This window comes from Dasypus novemcinctus, chromosome 9 (assembly GCF_030445035.2).
Source record: "Dasypus novemcinctus isolate mDasNov1 chromosome 9, mDasNov1.1.hap2, whole genome shotgun sequence".
Taxonomy (NCBI): Eukaryota; Metazoa; Chordata; class Mammalia; order Cingulata; family Dasypodidae; genus Dasypus; species Dasypus novemcinctus.
In genome coordinates, this window is record NC_080681.1 from 70,747,628 (window position 1) to 70,765,503 (window position 17,876).

Consider the following 17,876-nt stretch of genomic DNA (forward strand, 5'->3'; position numbering starts at 1 on the left):
CAACCCTTTAACATCACAATGGCATGGGCCCAACCCCATAATTATTTGGGGACGAGGCTCTGCCTGCATATATGACCAAAAAAGGGATGGCCCTCATTGGCTCCCAGAGAGATTGATAAAACATGTTAACCCCCCACTCATAAATCAAGGGGTAATGAAAACCCCCTTTTTCTCATACTAACCCTTCCAGGGAGGAGATCTCCCCATGAGAAAAATATTCTCTCTCTCCCTTTCAGCTCTTCCAGCAACCCAAGAAAAACGTCCGCTCCCGCTGCAACCCATCTCGAGAGGGCACTTCATCTCAACCAAGTGGCCTCCAACAACCACAACGCCTCTGCCTTAGGTCTCGCTGGAGCCGGCACCAGAATTGCAGCCCTCACTGCTCAACAGACATCTCTCTCCTCTATTAGGCAAGCCATGGATGAAGATATAGCCCGCTTCGAAACCTCCATCTCCCATCTAGAAAAATCCCTGAATTCATTGTCCGAAGTTGTCCTCCAGAACCGCAGAGGTCTAGACCTCCTCTTCCTTAAGGAAGGGGGGATTTGTGCCGCGTTAGGAGAAGAATGCTGTTTTTATGCCAATCATTCTGGCCTTATCAGAGACAATATGGCCCAGCTTAGAGAGGGACTAGCAAAGCGCAAAAGAGAAAGGGAGGCCCAAGGAAACCTCTCCTGGGGATTTAGTGGAATCCTTCCTTACATTCTCCCCATACTAGGCCCCTTAGTAACCATACTCCTGATAATATCTTTTGCACCTTGGGCCATAAAAAGAATTATACAATGAGTAAAAGACCAAATTGACTCCGCTCTGGGCAAGCCTATTTAAGTGCACTACCATCGACTCCATCTTGCTGACCAAGGCATATCCTTGAAACATCTGGACACTGTCCAGCCCCCTCCTATGGGAGCAGCATGAAACTGGAAAATATGCTCCTCGCTAGGTAAGAACAACGCCTGAGCTGAGGTTGGTACCGCTGGGTGCGAGGCAAAGCACTGCAAAGGAGGGCCAAAACAAAAGGCCATTTTCCAGCTTCTTGAGAAGCATGCCTCATTAGCATAGGGGTTCGCTCTGCGCAAAAGCAAGATTCGCTCAGTGCGAGTCCTACTCCAAAATCCCCTCCCCAGAAAAACAGAGCCACAAACGGCATGGGGAATGAGGCCTCTACCTCCCCCAGCAGGTTAAAGCTCAACGAGCACTCTTCCTCCAAACCCTTTTAAAGAAAAAGGGAGGAGATGTTGGGGATGCTTAAGACAGCACTTGCCTTCAGCAAGATCAAAGAGCACATAATGGCTGCCAGAGCTGATACAGTAACAGTCTACAGTATACTCAGCCTCCTTCACGGAAGAAGGTTCGCGCCCTTTCTTGCAGTTACCACCCAGCCAACGCCTCAGGCAGTCAGTGTGACCACCAATCAGTAATTGCCTCCTAAATTACTTCTGCTATTTCCCTCAGTAACAGCCAGAACCAATCACCTTACCTCTGCCACTTCCCCCAGCAACAGCAGCTGCCAATCCCAGACCACCACCTATCCTTACCCACCCCCCCCCCTCCTCCCTAGAGTATATATGCTCAGCCCCTTCAATAAAATTTTGCAGCAGGAGCAGCTTGCAGCTTGATTTGAACTCTGTCTGGCTGTCGTCCTTCGTGTCTCTTGTCCCATAACATTCCTCCCTGACCGGTACTCGAGCCCCCGTCAGTGTTCCGTGGGCTGGGATGACCTTCACAGCATACTCTTTCAATTTCTGTTTATCTGTGAATATTTTGAACTCTCCATCATTTTTGAATGCTAGTTTTGCTGGTTAGAGTATTCTTGGTTGGAAATTTTTTTCTTTTAGTACCTTGACTATATCATACCACTGCCTTCTTGCCTCCATGGTTTCAGATGAGAAATCATCACTTAATCTTATGGAGCCTCCCTTGTATGTGATGGTTTTCTTTTCTCTTGCCACTTTTCAAATTTTCTCTTTGTCTTGAGCATTGGATAATTTGACAAGTATATGTCTTGGGGTGGGCCTTTTGGGATTTATGATGTTTGGGGTGGATTGTGCTTCTTGGATATGTACATCATCTTTCTTAGTAGATTTGGGAAGTTTGCAGCCATTATTTCCTGCAACACCCTTTCTGACCCCTTTCCCTTCTCTTCTCCTTCTGGAATGCCTATAATACGTATGTTTGTACGTTTTGCATTGTCATTCAGGTCCCTAAGTCCTAGCTGGATTTTTTTCTATCTTTTAATTGATCAATTCTACTATCTGTTTGATTTCCAATGTACTGTCTTCCACATCACTAACTCTCTCCTCTGCCTCTTCTAATCTGCTGCTATTTGCTGCGAGTGTATTTTTGATTTCTTGAACTGTGGTGTTCATTCCCATCATATCTGTTATCTTTTTGTGTATGTCTGCAATTTCCTCTCCAAGTGTTTTCTTCATATTGTTAAACTCTTCCTTTACTTCATTAAATTTGTCTCTGATATATGTTCTGAGATCTTTAACTACTTGTCCGAAGTTCTGCTCCCCTTCCTGGTTTTTAGTTTGTTCATTGGATTCAGCCATGTTTTCCTGATTACTGGTTTGGTTTGTAGATTTTTTTGCTGTCTGGTCATCATTTTATCTTGACGGGTTTAATCAGTTCCTTAGTTTCTTTGTCTAGTCTTAGGGGTTAATTAGCTGTTGTTCTTGCATAAGTGTTATATCTTCTCTTTGTCACTTTGTTCTTCTTATTCTAATTTCTTGTTGCTGGCTGAGTTCACTTTGAGGGAAAATATTAGGGCCAGGGATAGGCAATTGTGTAAAAAAGGAAAATGTGTACAGTAGTATTGGTAATAAATGTTACCAGAGCAACAATATGAGATCTAGGAGGATGGGTATTAGACTCATGTAAGTTGTGTAGAGTTATAGCAGTAAGTAGAGTACCTATAATGAGATAGTCAACTGAATATGGGAGGAATATAGTATGAATTAAAAAGCCAGTGTTTTCATGAGGGAGGGAAAGAGAAAAGAAAGACAATAGTATCAAGAGTGGATAAAAGACAGAATAGAGTGGTTCAACAATGGCAGTGGAGGAATACTTTTATGGGATGTTATTGACAGGCAATATATGGTTGACAGGGAGTTATACAGGGCATGTGTCCAGGTTGCATGGAAATGTTTGGATATACTCATAGTGGAAACAATTAAAAACAACAGCTGGAGGGGTACTGGGTTCCTGGCCGGGGGGGGGGGGCTCTGTCATGGTCCCGAGGGGAGCAGTGGCAGTCCCCCAGGTGCAACAGTAAGGACCAGGAAGGAATGAGGGCCCAACAGTGAGCCCCTGATACTAATGACTATGCTTGTGAGCCTATACACCTGAAATAAGAACAAGGCCTAGAGCAGCACTGTGCCTAAGTGTTCCCTCCTGACAGCCTCCGTGTTACTCAAATGTGGCCAGTCTCGAATCCAAACTCAGCATGTAAATGCAATGCCTTCCTCCCAGCGTGGGACATGACACCGGGGATGAGCCTCCCTGGCACCGAGGGATCACTACCAAGTACCAGCTGATGATGTAACTAGAAAATGACCTTGAATAAAAGGTTCAACATAGACCAGCAGAATATCCCTGTCTCCATATAATAACAGGAGTTAAAAATGCTGTTTGACCTAAAGTAAGGGGGAAATGGAAAGGACAAATGAGTTTATATGGCTATGAGTCTCTAAAAAAGAGTCTGGAGGTTGTCAGAAGGATTGCCCTTATGCACACCTGAGCAGAGTCTCAGAGACAGATAAAGTAGATACAACTGCAGGTATTGGTCCTTTTGAGGGCTAAAGAGACCCACAGGTTCTATGGTCATGGCAGATGGGGTTCACTGCCATGTCAGTTGGCCCTTCTTTGGAGCTGGTGTTTCTGCGTGATGGAGCTGGACTCAGATATGATCTCTTTTCACAAGCCTTTCATGCTACTTTACTGGAATTGTAGTTGGTGCTGGGTTTAATATATATCTAGGGGATTTGAATCTCTGGACTGACAATATGATGGCCAGGCACTGAGGCTTAACAGACTTCAGCTCCTACACTCTGGTTTATTGGACTTACCCCTCTCAGCTAACATGGAGTTGAAGAATGTCAACCACCACACCATGGAGCCTAGAGTACCTACAACTGAAAGCAGGAGGATTGCATCCAGTATCCATGTGGAATCTAAGCCCCCTCTTGATATAGATGTGGAATAGACACAACCAAGCCAAGGTCCACCGGAAGGAGGAATACAGTAAGGATTAGAGTGGACTTAATGATATTCTATTTATGAACTATTGTGGTTAATAATCGAGAAAATGTGGCATTGGTGTGGAAAAAGTGGCCATGGTGGCTGCTGGGTGCAGGGAATGAGTGGAAGAGATGAGATGTGGAGGCATTTTCGGGACTTGGCATTGTCATGGGTGGTGCTCCAGGGACAATTGCCAGACATTGTATGTCCTCCCATGGCCCACTGGATGGTACGTGGGAGAGTGTGGGCTATGGTGTGGACCACAGGCCATGGGGTGCAGCGATGCTCAGAGATGTACTCATCAGATGCAATGGATGTGTCATGATGATGAGGGAGAGTGTTACTGTGGGGGGAGTGGTGGGTTGGGGGCAGTGGGGGTGAATGGGGACCTCATATTTTTTTAATGTAATATTTTTTAAAAAATGAATAAATTGAGTAGAATTTGGGAAAAAAAAAAGCTGTGAGAACAACCTTTAATAGAAAGGCTGATTTGAGACACCCCAGCTCCTGCTTTCCATCAGCGTTAATAAATCTGCTTTCTCTCATGACCAAAAAAAAAAAAAAAAAAAGACAGAAAAGAAAACAAAGGTATTAGAAATTAAAAGTTAGACAATTTGGGGACCAAAGAAAGGGAGGTGGTATATAGGAGAGACAGTAGATGATGGAGGATATCAAGATGTGGGGGAAAAGTGATAGTGTAGGTGGCCAAAATCAATTCACACAGAAATGAGGCAATGGAGGATGAGGAAACTCAGGAAATGTGAGGTGTTCCCTGCAGCACCTATTGTATAATTAAGATAAAATAAGAAGAAAAAGAGGGAAAAGAAGAAAAAAAGAGAGAGAACAAAGACTAGGAGATAATGCAGTATTAGCAACCAGGACAATATAAAAGAAAAGAACAAAAAAAGAAAAAGAAAAAAGAGAAAAAGAAAGTAAAGAAAACAAAAAAACAAACAAACAAAATAAACACAAACCGCAAACATCCAGGGCTAGGACAATCAAGGACCTCAGATGGACCTCAGGGCATGGTGGATTCAGGGATGGGAAGTCTGTGATATTGCAGACTCAAGAGGTGTGAGTCTCTGGGGTGTGGGCCACCAGGGTTTAGGGGACACAGACCTGGCAACCCGAAATCCAGTTAACAGGGAGCCTGAGAGGACTGCAGTGCAACACAGCCTTCAGTGATCCCTGCAGCTGGGTGCCAGCCCTATGAGGGGGGTCACATCTGCAAACTCTGACCTCTGTGTCAGAAACCCAAAATTCCCCCTCTCACAAGAGTCTCTTCTGTCACTGTGTCACCAGTTCGACTTCAGGACACCTCCCTCCCTGCAAGTCCCCAAAACACCCTGCTGGGGGCACCTCTTTATTGCGACTGATTTAAGGACCGTTGCAGATTGGCAGCCAGGCCTGGGGGCAGGGCTCTAGCCAGGAGCGCTGATATCCATGTCAGAAACCCAAAATTCCACACCTCGCAAAGGACTCCTCTGTCTCTGTTTCACCTAATCAACTTCCAGCCACCTCCCAACCTGCAAGCCCCCGAAACAGCCTGCTGGTGGTGCCTCTTTATTGCATCCGATTTAAGCACCGCTGCAGATTGGCAGCCAGGCCTAGAGGGCGGGACTCTAGCTGGAAGCACTGATACCCATGTCAGAAACCCAAAATTTCATGCCTCACAAAGGACTCCTCTGTCTTTGTTTCACCTAATCGACTTCCAGCCACCTCCCAACCTGCAAGCCCCCGAAACAGCCTGCTGGTTGCGCCTCTTTATTGTGACCAATTTAAGGACCGCTGCAGATCGGCAGCCAGGCCTAGGGGGTGGGGCTCTAACCGGAAGCACTGAACTCCATGTCAGAAATCCAAAATTCCCCGCCTCACAAAAGACTAATCGAATTCCAGCCATCTTCCTCCCTGCAAGCCCCCGAAACAGCCTACTGGTGACGCCTCTTTATTGCAATCAATTTAAGGACTGCTGCAGATCAGCGGCCAGGTCTAGGGGGCAGGGCTCTAGCTGGAAGCACTGATATCTGTGTCAGAAACCCAAAATTTCATGCCTCACATAAACTCCGTCTCTGTCTCACCAAATCGGTTTCCAAAGACCTCCTGCTTACAAGCCCCTGAATAGCCCACTCATGGCTTATGAATTCCCCAGCACCACAGAGCCTCCAGGAATCACCACTGCCATGCCGCCTACCCCAGGGGGGAGCGTCCTGCACGCAGCTCCTAACTCCGTGTAAGAGAGCCTCAATTCTACCTTTTACACAAATCTTCTCTGTCACCGTCCCACCAAATTGATGTCCAGACACCTCCTTCCCTGCAAAATCCTGAAACAGCCTGGTCCTGAAGAATTTCCAATGCTGCCCAGCCGCTTCTTTGCAGGAGAGACTATAAGGTGCACTCACTCAGACACCATCTTGCCCCGCCCCTCAGAACCCAATTTCAATCTCCTCTCTGGCCAGACAAAAAACAAAGGAATATGGAGAGAGATACACCTTCATGGAAAGTGCACCAACAATCGCTATCTGCTGGCCTGTCTGGAAATTACATGAACAGAAACTGTTTTTAGAGCTCCCTACCCAACCCCTGGGAAAAAGCCTGCACCCCATTAGCAAGTCCCTGCCACAGGTTTTGATAACTTAAGCCGGGCAATTTAAAAGACTTAGGATAAGATGAACCAAAATCAAAGAGCTGTGAAAAAATAATAGGTAAAAGAAATAAACTGGCCATCAGAATAAATTCACCAATATATTCATATGCCTAGACACCACCAAAAAATTACAAGCCATACTAGGAAACAGGAAGAGATAGCCCAGCCAAAGGAACAAACCAAATACCTGAAGAAATACAGGATTTAAGACAATCAATGATAATCACACAACTCTCCTAAATCAATTTAAAGAATTGAAAGAAAATATGACTAAAGAGTAAAAGATATTAAGAAGACACTGGATGAGCATAAAGAACAATTTGAAAGCTTTCAAAGAAAAGTAACAGATCTTATGGGAATGAAAAACATGATGGATGAGATTAAAAATACATTAAAGTCACATAAGAGCAGTTGCAATTGCTTGAAGAGAGAATTAGTGATTTCAAAGACAGAACATATGAACTGGAAAAAACGAGAACAGAAAGAGAATGGAAAAAATGGAACAGGGTCTCAGGGACCTGAATGACATTGAGAAATGTAAAAACATATGTATTATCAGTGTGGCAGATGGAGAAGAAAATAGAAAATAGAAAGAATATTTGAGGAAATAATGGCTGAAAACTTACCTACCCTTACGAAAGACATAAGTATCAATATCCAAGAAGGGGAACTCACCTCAAACAGAATAAATCTGAACAGACCTACCCCAGTGATCCTACTATTCAAAATGACAAATTAACAGATAAATAGAAGATTTTGAAATCAGCAAGAGAAAAGCAAAGCATCAAGTGCCAACCTCTCATCAGAAACCATGGAGGAGAGAAGAAAGTGGCATGATGTATTTAAGGTATTGAAAGAGAAAAACTGCCAGCCAGGAATTCTGTATCTGGCAAAACTGTCCCTCAAAATGAAGGAGTGTTCAATCTTCACAAGCAAACAAAAAATTGATAGAATATGTTACCAAAAGGCCAGAATTACAAGAGATAATAAATGGGGTGCTGCAGCCTGAAAGAAAAAAACAAACACAAGAGACATGGAACAGAGTTTAGAAATAAAGAAATGAAGAATATTATGAAGTTTAATAAAATAGATTTTACTATGATATGACAACTTAAAGCCAAAGGTCAAAATGGATGAGGTAAGTAATGCCTTTACAGTTATAACATTGAATCTTAATGGCTTGAACTCCCCAATCAAAAGATACAGATGACAGAATGGATTAAAAAATATGACCCATCTATATATTGTCTATAAGAGACTCACCTCAGACATAAGGACACAACCAGGCAAAAGTGAAAGCTTGGAAAAAGATATTCCATGCAGATAGTAACCAAAAAAGAGCTGCAGTAGTAATATTAATATTGGACAAAATAAATTTTAAATGCAACCTGTTAAAAGAGATGAAGAAGGTCATTATATATTAATAACAATTGTAATTCAACAAGAAGAAATAACTGTTCTAAATATTTATGCACCTAACATCAGTGCCCCATGATACATGATGCAAACACTGGCAAAGCTGAAGGGAAAAATAGATGTCTCTATTTAATGGAGACTTTAATAAACCATTAATAATAATGGAGACTTCAGTATACCACTCTTAGATTGTGGAGAACAACTGGAAAGAAGATAAAGAAAGAAACAGAGAACTTGACTATATGATAAATGAACAAATATACATCTATAGAGCATTGCCAGATATATGCTTTCTTTTCAAGTCTCATAGTTCCTTCTCCAAGATAGACTATATTTCGTGTCACAACACATCTCAATAAATTTAAAAAGATTGAAATTATACAAAACACTTTCTCTGATCATAATGGAGTAAAACTGGAAATCAATAATGGACAGAAAAAAGGGAAATTCATAAATATTTGGAGCTTAAACAACACACTCTTAAAGAACCAGAGGGTCAAAGAAGAAATTGCAAGAGAATTCAGGAAATATCTTGAGACAAATGAAAATGAGAACACAACATATCAACACCTGTGGGCCCCCAGAAAGGCAGTGCTGAGAGGGAAATTTACAGTGCTCAATGCTTACATTAAAAAAGAAAAAAGAGCTAACATTGAAGATCTAACTCACACTTGGAGGAACTTGCAAAAGAACAGCAAACTATTCCCAAACCATGCCAAAGGAAAGAAATAGTAAAGATCAGAGCAGAAATCAATGAATTTTAGAACACTGAAAAAATAGAGGGAATCAACAAAAGCAAAATTTGGTTCTTTGAGAAGATCAACAAAATTGACAGACCCTTAGCTAGACTGACAAAGAAAGAAAGAGAGAAGACACAAATAAAATCAGAAATGAGAGGGGAAACATTCCCACTGACCCTGTAGATGTATGAGAGATCATAAGAGGATACTATAAATAACTGTATGCAAAAAAAGAACCCAAAAAACAAACTAGAAAATGTAGAAGAGATGGATAAATTCCTGGAAACAAAAGAACCCACACTCATTTAGAAGAAATAGAAGACCTCAACAAAGCAATCACAAGTGAAGAGATTGAAACAATGATCAAAAACCTCCCAAAGATGAAAAGTCGATGACTTGCTGGCTTCACAGGTGAATTCTACCAATCATTCAAAGGTGAACTAAAACCTATTTGCTCAAGCTCTGTCAAAACTTGAACCGGAAAGAATGTGACCAAACTCTTTCTATGACTCCAACATCACCCTAATACCAAAACCTGATAAAGATGCTACAAAAAAGAAAATTACAGAACAATATCTCTAATGAATATAGATGCAAAAATCCTCAACAGAGTTCTTACAAACAGAATCCAAAAGCACATTAGAAAATTATACACCACAATCAAGTGGGTTTTATCCCAGGTACATAAGGGTGGTTCAAACCACACAATAAATTGAAGAAGAAAAATCACATGATCCTCTTGATTGATGTGGAAAAAGCATTTGACAAAATACAGCACCCTTTCTTAATAAAAAACACTCCAAAAGGCGAGAATAAAAGGAAGCTTTTGCAATATAGTAAAGTGCATATATGCAAAACCTACAGCCAGCATAGTACTCAGTGGTGAAATACTGAAAGCTTTCCCACTGAGATCAGGAACAAGACAAAGGAGCCCACTGTCACCATTATTATTCACTTTTGTGCTAGAAGTTCTCTCTAGAGAAATTAGGCTAAACAAAGAAATGAAAGGTAGCCATATATGAAGGGAAGAAGTAAAACTTTCACTATTCACTGTTGACATGATCCTATATCTAGAAAATTCTGAAAAATGCACAAAAAAACTACTAGAATTGATAGACGATTTTAGCAAAGTGACTGGATACAGGATTAATATGCAAAAATCAGTAGCATTAGTTTAATCAGGAAATCAGAAAAAAAAATCCATACATAGTAGCAACTAAAACAATCAAATATTAAGGAATAAACTTAACCAAAGAGTTAAAGAACCTGTACTCAGAAAACTACAAAGCATTGCTAAAAGAAACTTAAGAAGACTTAAATAAATGGAAGGGCATTCAGTGTTCATGGATTGGAAAACTAAATTTCACTAAGATGTCAATTCTACCAAAACTGATTTACAGATTCAACGCAATGACAATAAAAATCCCAACAGCCTTTTTTGCAGAAATCAAAAATCCAATTATCAAATTTATTTGAAAGGGCAAAGGATCCTGAATAGCAAAAAATATCTTTAAAAAAAGAACGAAGTTGGAGGACTTTCATTTCCTGACTTTAAAGCCTATTACTTAGTATAGTGGTAAAAAAAAAAAAAAAAAAAAAAAAAAAAACCAGCATAGTATTAGCATAAGGACAGAAAGATTGATCAACACAACCTAATCGAGAGCTCAGAAATTGACCCTCACATCTATAGTCAAGTGATTTTTGAATAGGCTGTTAAGCCCAGCTGGACCAGAACAGTCTATTCAACAAATGATGCTGGGATAGACAAATCCGAAAGAAAGAAAGATGACCTCTATTTCACACCATATACAAAAATTAACTTAAAATGGATCAAGGACTTACATATAAAAACAAAAGCCATAAAACTCCTAGAAGAAAATGTAGAAAAACGTTTTCAAGTTCTTGTGGTATACAGTAGATTTTTAAACCTTATGCCCAAAGCATGAGCAACAACAACAAAAAAGAGATAAATTGGAACACCTCAAAATTCAACACTTTTGCACCTCAAAGGACTTTGTCAAAAGGGTGAAAAGGCAGCTGACTCAATAGGAGAAAATATTTAGTAATCACATATCTGATAAGAGTTTAATATCCATGATATATAAGGAGATCATACAACTCAACAATAAAAAGATAAAGTATCTGATTTAAAAATGAGCAAAAGATTTGCTGTCTAAAGAAGAAATAAAAATGGCAAAGAAACACATGAAAGAATGTTCAACATCACTAGTGATTAGGCAAATGCAAATCTAAACTACAATGAGATATCATTTCACACCTCTTAGACTGGCTGCTATTAAAAAGTCAGAAAACTGTAAATGTTGGAGAGGATGTGGAGAGAGAATAATGATTATTTACTGTTGGTGTGAATGAAGAATGGTACAGCCATTGTGGAGTACTGTTTGACAGTTCCTAACAAAGTTGAATATAGACTTGCCATGAGAACTGGCAATACCATTGCTAAGTATATACCCAGAAGAACTGAGAGCAGTGACACGAATAGATCTGCACACTGATATTCAGAGCAGCATTATTCACAATAATCAAAAGTTGGAAACAACCCACGTGTCCATCAACTGTTCAATGGATTAATTGTGGAGTGTACATATGATGGAATATTATGCGGCGGTAAGAAGAAATGAAGTTGTGAAACATATGACAACATGGATGAACCTGGAGGACATTATGTTGAGTAAAGACACAAAAGGACAAATACTGTATGACTGCACTATTATGAACTATATATATCATGTGAAATATGAATATGGGTATAATTGCATATATGGCTATTTTTCCTTGAAGCTGAGTAAATGTAAGCTAATACTACACAATGTTAATATCAGACAAAAAAAATATATATATACAAAGTGAAGGAGACCAGATACAGAATATGATTCCATTGTGATTCCATTTATATAAAATGTAAATATAAATCAATTCATAAAGATATTGTGTGATTCCTTTTATATAATATGTAAATTTGAATCAATTCATAAAGATGAAAGATAAGCAATTATGTAGATCTAAGGAAGGAATGCTAATGAGTTTGGAGTCTTTCTTTTTGGAGTAATGAAATTTTGTTCTAGAATTTTTAAGATGATGAACATTCAAAATTGTGATTATACTAAAAGCCATTGATTATACATTTTGAATAGAATAGCCAGAAACAGCAGCTATGTACAGTGGGGGAAACATAGAGAGATTGTGAGGTGAGGAATTCTCTTGTTTGTTTCTTTGTCTATTCTTTTCTTTATCATTATTGTGGAAATAATGAAAATGCTCTGGTAATGATTGGAGTGATGAATGCACAGCTATGTGATTATAGCAAATACCATTGATTGTACACCTTGGATGAATTGTGTGCCTTACTAATGTGTATCAATAAAATTGATTTGTTAAAAAAGTATCATTGATTTTACGAAAGGTGCACCATTTCATTAGAATGGTGGAAGCTAACATCAGATTTTAGAGAAACTGAGTGAGAAATAGAAAAGTATGTACCATTACCTGTGATATAAGACAAATGATGTTAGGTTGAACACACAGGATTTATTTTACCTTTCTCTTTGCTGTTCTTTTTTCTTTATGGTATATTCCCTCCTCCTTGCTTTCTTTAGTCTTTCTTTCATTAAGACCATAATAGCTGAGATAGGATACCTCCTAAAGAGCTTTTTCATGCCTCCTTCAGAGTGTGAACCTTGTTTTGCCACTGAGTTCATTCCTAATATTTAGCACATCATAAGTACTTAAATTTACCTTTGTGGATCATATTCTAAGTATGGGCTTTGGAATCAGGCAGATTTAAATCTGAATGCCTGTTCAACTGCTTATAATGGTGGCACTTTGCAAAGTACCCCTTATAACACGTTTTCTTCAGTAAAATAAAAACAGTAATTGTAAACTGTATAATAATTTACCCCATGCACTTTTGTTAGTATTAAAATAATAATGCACGAAGAACACTTAGTAAAATGCCGGGCATAGCAAACATTCAATAAATGTTAGCTGTTATATCCACTGCTTTGGGATTATTTCTATGAACATGTTTCAAATTCCTTAAAGCTCTTCACCTTCTCTCCCTCTGATCCCCAAAGTAGTTGCAATACACTCATATTATAAAGTCACCATTTCTTTTTCCCAGGTATACTCATGTCCAGTGGCCAGGTATGGAAGGAACAAAGAAGGTTTGTCCTGACAACACTAAGAAACTTTGGCTTAGGAAAGAAGACTTTAGAGGAACGCATTCAAGAGGAGGCCCGCCACCTCATAGAGGCAATAGAAGAAGAGAAAGGTGAATGTTTCATTGGACAGGTACAGGAGATTGTGGCTCTTTTATTGACGGAACCATACTCATTAGTGGCTCCATGCTCTATGCTAGGCACTAGGAGATAATAGTGAACAACTAATTGTCCTTGCTCTCTTGGGGCTCTAGAATGAATCACAAGACAGGCATTTAAAATATTGCTGATTTAAACTCTGGTCATCAATTTGACTTTGCTGGCATTGACTGAGTACTTATTGGGTATGCAGCCCCAGTGCAGGGTGCTCTGACCTGAACCTCATATGTGGTTCCATACTAAGTATGCCATGTGTCATTTTGAGTGGGCTCTCCATAGAAAGCAAAAACAAAACCATGTAAATGATTCATTTCTTCCCTCCTCTACCTCCAGGTCAGCCTTTTGATCCTCACTTCAAGATCAATAACGCAGTTTCCAATATCATTTGCTCCATCACCTTTGGCGAGCGCTTTGAGTACCAGGATGGTCAATTTCAGGAGCTGCTGAAGTGGCTGGATGAGGTTACACATAAGGAAGTTTCAATGCAGTGTCATGTAAGGCAGTTCTCCTTCCATACATATTGGTTAAGGATATTGGGGCTGTGTCAGACACAGATGAGCTCTTCCCTCCCCGTTTCCCCACAGCTAAAATATGTCTTTTAATTGACTTCAACAAAATTAATTTGAAATCAATCTGATTGCTTTCATATTTTAATAATATTTTGAAATATTTACTATGTGCAAAGATCATTTTTAACATTCCTGCAAGGTACAAAATTTCATATGACTGCACCTGTGCACCCATGTTGTTCTTAAAGAAAGGAACAATATTGGCATTACATTTGATTCCCTTACTAATCTTATTCATTTCCCTACTCCCTCAGAGATTGTCTTTTGAATCTGGCTTCTCATTCAACAGATCCTTTTGAGACTCATTTCTGTTGATTGCTCTGCTTTTTACTGTAGCATTCCATTTTATGAATATGTCACTGTTATCTGTTTTCTAATGATGGGCTCTTGATATGTTTCCATTTTGGGGATATTCTAAATAAAGCTGCCATGATCATTCCTGTAAAAGTATTTTTGTGGATTTATCATTCATTTCTCTTGAGTATATATGGACTTAAAAGATGTTAAAATGTTTTCAAAGTGGTTGCACTATTTACCCCAGCAACACTTATCAGTCTTTTAAATATCATAGAGTGAAGCTCTTTGGGATCCAAGCTTCATCTCTTTCCTTGGTGGCCTCTCAACTCCCAATGTTATCCTTTATGCCTGTGTGTTTTCCAAAACTTCTGCTCAGCTTCTTGGCCCCTCAGGCACTTTTCTGGATTTAGAAGATGCTTTTAGTGTCACCCCCAATTGTGGAGTTAACCTCTCTGGGTTCCTCAATACTTCACTACTTTGTGTATGTGTGTTTGTGTACACAAATGTATATTTTTTTAATAGTATCTTACTAATCTCAGTAAGATGTGTTGTCCTTGATATATCTTGTCCTCCTTTGCCAAGCTTTTAAAAATTGCCTATTTTTAAAAATTAACAGACAAATATAAAAGTTGAGAGAATACAATAATGAATCCTATGTACCCATCAATCAGCTCCAACGATTATCAACACATGGATGTTTTCATTTAATCTGTACACACACTCAACTATTGTCCCCAACCCTGGATTATTGTGGGCAAATTATAGACCTCAATTTTTTGATCCATTAATATTATAGCATATATTTCTTACAAGACCCATTTTAAGAAAAACATAATATTCCTGAACCTGCAAAATATTGATAATAATATCTTTGTTTTCAATGCTCAGCCAGTGTTTAGGTTTCCCCAAATGTGTCCTAAGTATTTTTATGGATATTATGGTTTTTTTAAAATCATAACCTGACCTAGGCACATATGCTGAATTTGGTTGCTATGTCTCTTAAGTCTTCCTTAATCCATGGCTTCCTGCCCACCACATTTTTATACTCTAAAATTTATATATTGACAAAACTCAGTTATTTGTTATGTAAAGTATTCCACATTCTTGATTTTGTTGATGAATTCCTTTGGCATTTAACATGTTCTTTGAAACCTGTGTTTTATGTACATTGGTAGTTAAATCTAGAATATTGATCATAAACAGTTTTAATTTTTTTTTTGGAGGGCTACTTTGTAGGAAGGACAAGTGTCTTGTTGTCTCTTTTTGTTATATTAGGATTGATCAGTGAATTCATAGGTTATCTGCCTGATCCGTCAATTATAACATCCCCCATGAACTTTCATACCTAACGGTTTTAGAAATTATTGACTATCATTGTCTAGATCCATTATTTCTTTGGATGATTCAAATTGATGATATTCTAATTCTTTCATTCCCTTTTTGCAAATGACTTTGATTATTGACTTAGTATTCATCAAATGTGATAAACTTTCATTAATATTGTAATTTGTATGTGGCTACTTCATAGATAGCTTTATCATTTACAAAGAATAAAAACCTTTTTCTTCCTTTCCAGTCATCACATCATTAATTTATTTTTCCCTTTTCATTGTGCTGGCTAAAGACAACAATGTATTTGTTTAAAAAAAATGCTAGTATGATAGCAAATTTATTTCCCTTTTAATTATGTCAATTTTTGCTTTTTATATTTTCTATGTCTTTAGTAGATACATACAAATTTAAAATTTTTATGTCATTCCAGTGAATTGAAACTTTTTATTACTCATGTTCTTTATGTCTATTAATTTTTTTTTCTATAAAGCTTACTTTGCCTAATATTAATATAGCTAGTCACATTTCGTGTCATTAGCATTTGGTTAATCTTATTCCATCATTTCTTACTTTTTTATTCCTGTATACTTTAGACGTTTCTTTTTTAAACAACATATAGCTGGATGTAAAGGTTTTTTATTCAATCTGAAACTTTGCCATTTTATTGGCATGTTTAATTTCTTTTCATTTACCATAATTGTTGAAAAATTAGAACTTAATTCTAGTCATTTTGTGCTTTCTATTCATACCGTTTTTCTCCTTTTTTTACTAGTTTTTTGATTGCATGTTTTGCTGATTTCACCTTTTCCTGTATTATTTTAGAAACTCTTGTTCTGTTATTTCAGCCTTTGCCATAGAAATTTTAATATGCCTATTTCAACTGTCAATATTTAGAATTAATATCTTTTTAACTCTCCCCAAATGACACAAGAACTTTAAAAACTATTTCTGGCCATTCTTCTAGGATCCTAGTATCATGTGTTTTAGTTTGTTCCTTTTTAACTCAAGAGTACATGATTTTTATTGTTTTATTCAGTCACCTTTTATATTTACCTACACATTTACCATGTTCAGTTTTCATCATTCCTTCTTGCATTCCAGACTCTCCTCCTGAATTTCCTTTACTAGATATTAGTTGATGACAAATTATATTTTTTATTTACTTGAAATATTACTATTTTGCCCTCACTTTAAAAAATGTATCTTGATGTTGACTCTTTTATTTCTCTTTCCACATGGAAAATGTTATTTCCCCTGCTTTCTGGCTTCCTTTGGTGCCCTGGAGAGGCAGTAGAAGAATCCACTTTTTCCTTTCTCTGGCTTCATTTTATAATAGACCTCACTGCCTGTAGAGTTCATTAGTTTCCCTATGATGTACCTAGAAGTGTATTTATTTATATTTACTACTAAAAGATACCTTTCCTAGAACTTTCTGGACACATAACATGAATATTGGCAAAGCAGTTATCCTGATTTTTGACATATGAAAAGTCTATAATGAATGCTAACTGTTATTATTTTCAGAGTTATTTTGAATTCCTTGTTTTCATTTATACTCATGATAGGTCTCTCTTAGGTAAATTCATGTTTTCCTTCCTATTAATACAGAGTGTAGTAAATCAGAGTTCAGTGGATACCCAGCTGACTTCTAAGTAAATATCTCAGGGGCAGGAATTCCAGGGCAGGGAAGGTAGACACAGGAAAGTACATTGTGGGTAATAATCATTTCATGGAGCCCCCAAATATATCAGGTACATTGATAAACAACTGTGCATACTTTATTCAGTTAATTTTCACAGCAGTCCTAAAAAAGGAAATGCAGCTGTACAGTGTATGCAAGCAGATATGAAAATGTGCATGCAAATACAAGTAGGGGTCTCCTGGCTGTGGGTTAAATGTTCTATGTATCTCATGTCATTTGATCCAAAAATAACCCTTGGACCTCACAGGCAGCTAATGAAACTAAGGATCAACAAATTTCGTTTTTATTATTATTACTACTATTGCCATATTAAAGCTAGAAAAAATGGAGAGCTAATGGACAAACACTTGTCTGTCTCATCTTAGGTCTAGACAGTGTACATTATGTTATGCTGTTTTCTACCAGACATTTGAGAAAATTTAACACTTATTTTATTTGAGTAAAAAGGCTAAATTTTGCCCAAAAGGAAATTACATAATAATGGAGAGAAAAATACAAAGATACTTGTACATTCATATATGTAAGTATGTACATCTATGCATGTATGTGTAGGTATATGTATTATTTTATATATATGTAATTTCCATGAATAAGGCA

General features: G+C 38.1%; 1 protein-coding gene across 1 annotated transcript in view; it reads left to right on the forward strand.

Annotated features, from left to right (window-relative positions):
- Positions 1-17,876, forward strand: part of LOC101439781 (cytochrome P450 2J2-like) — a 69,431-nt gene that overhangs the window by 27,990 nt on the left and 23,565 nt on the right. Inside the window, exons 3-4 of the mRNA XM_004484534.4 lie at positions 13,184-13,333; positions 13,713-13,873. Of these exons, the coding sequence (XP_004484591.1) occupies positions 13,184-13,333; positions 13,713-13,873 (311 nt within the window). The remainder of the gene's footprint in view (positions 1-13,183; positions 13,334-13,712; positions 13,874-17,876) is intronic.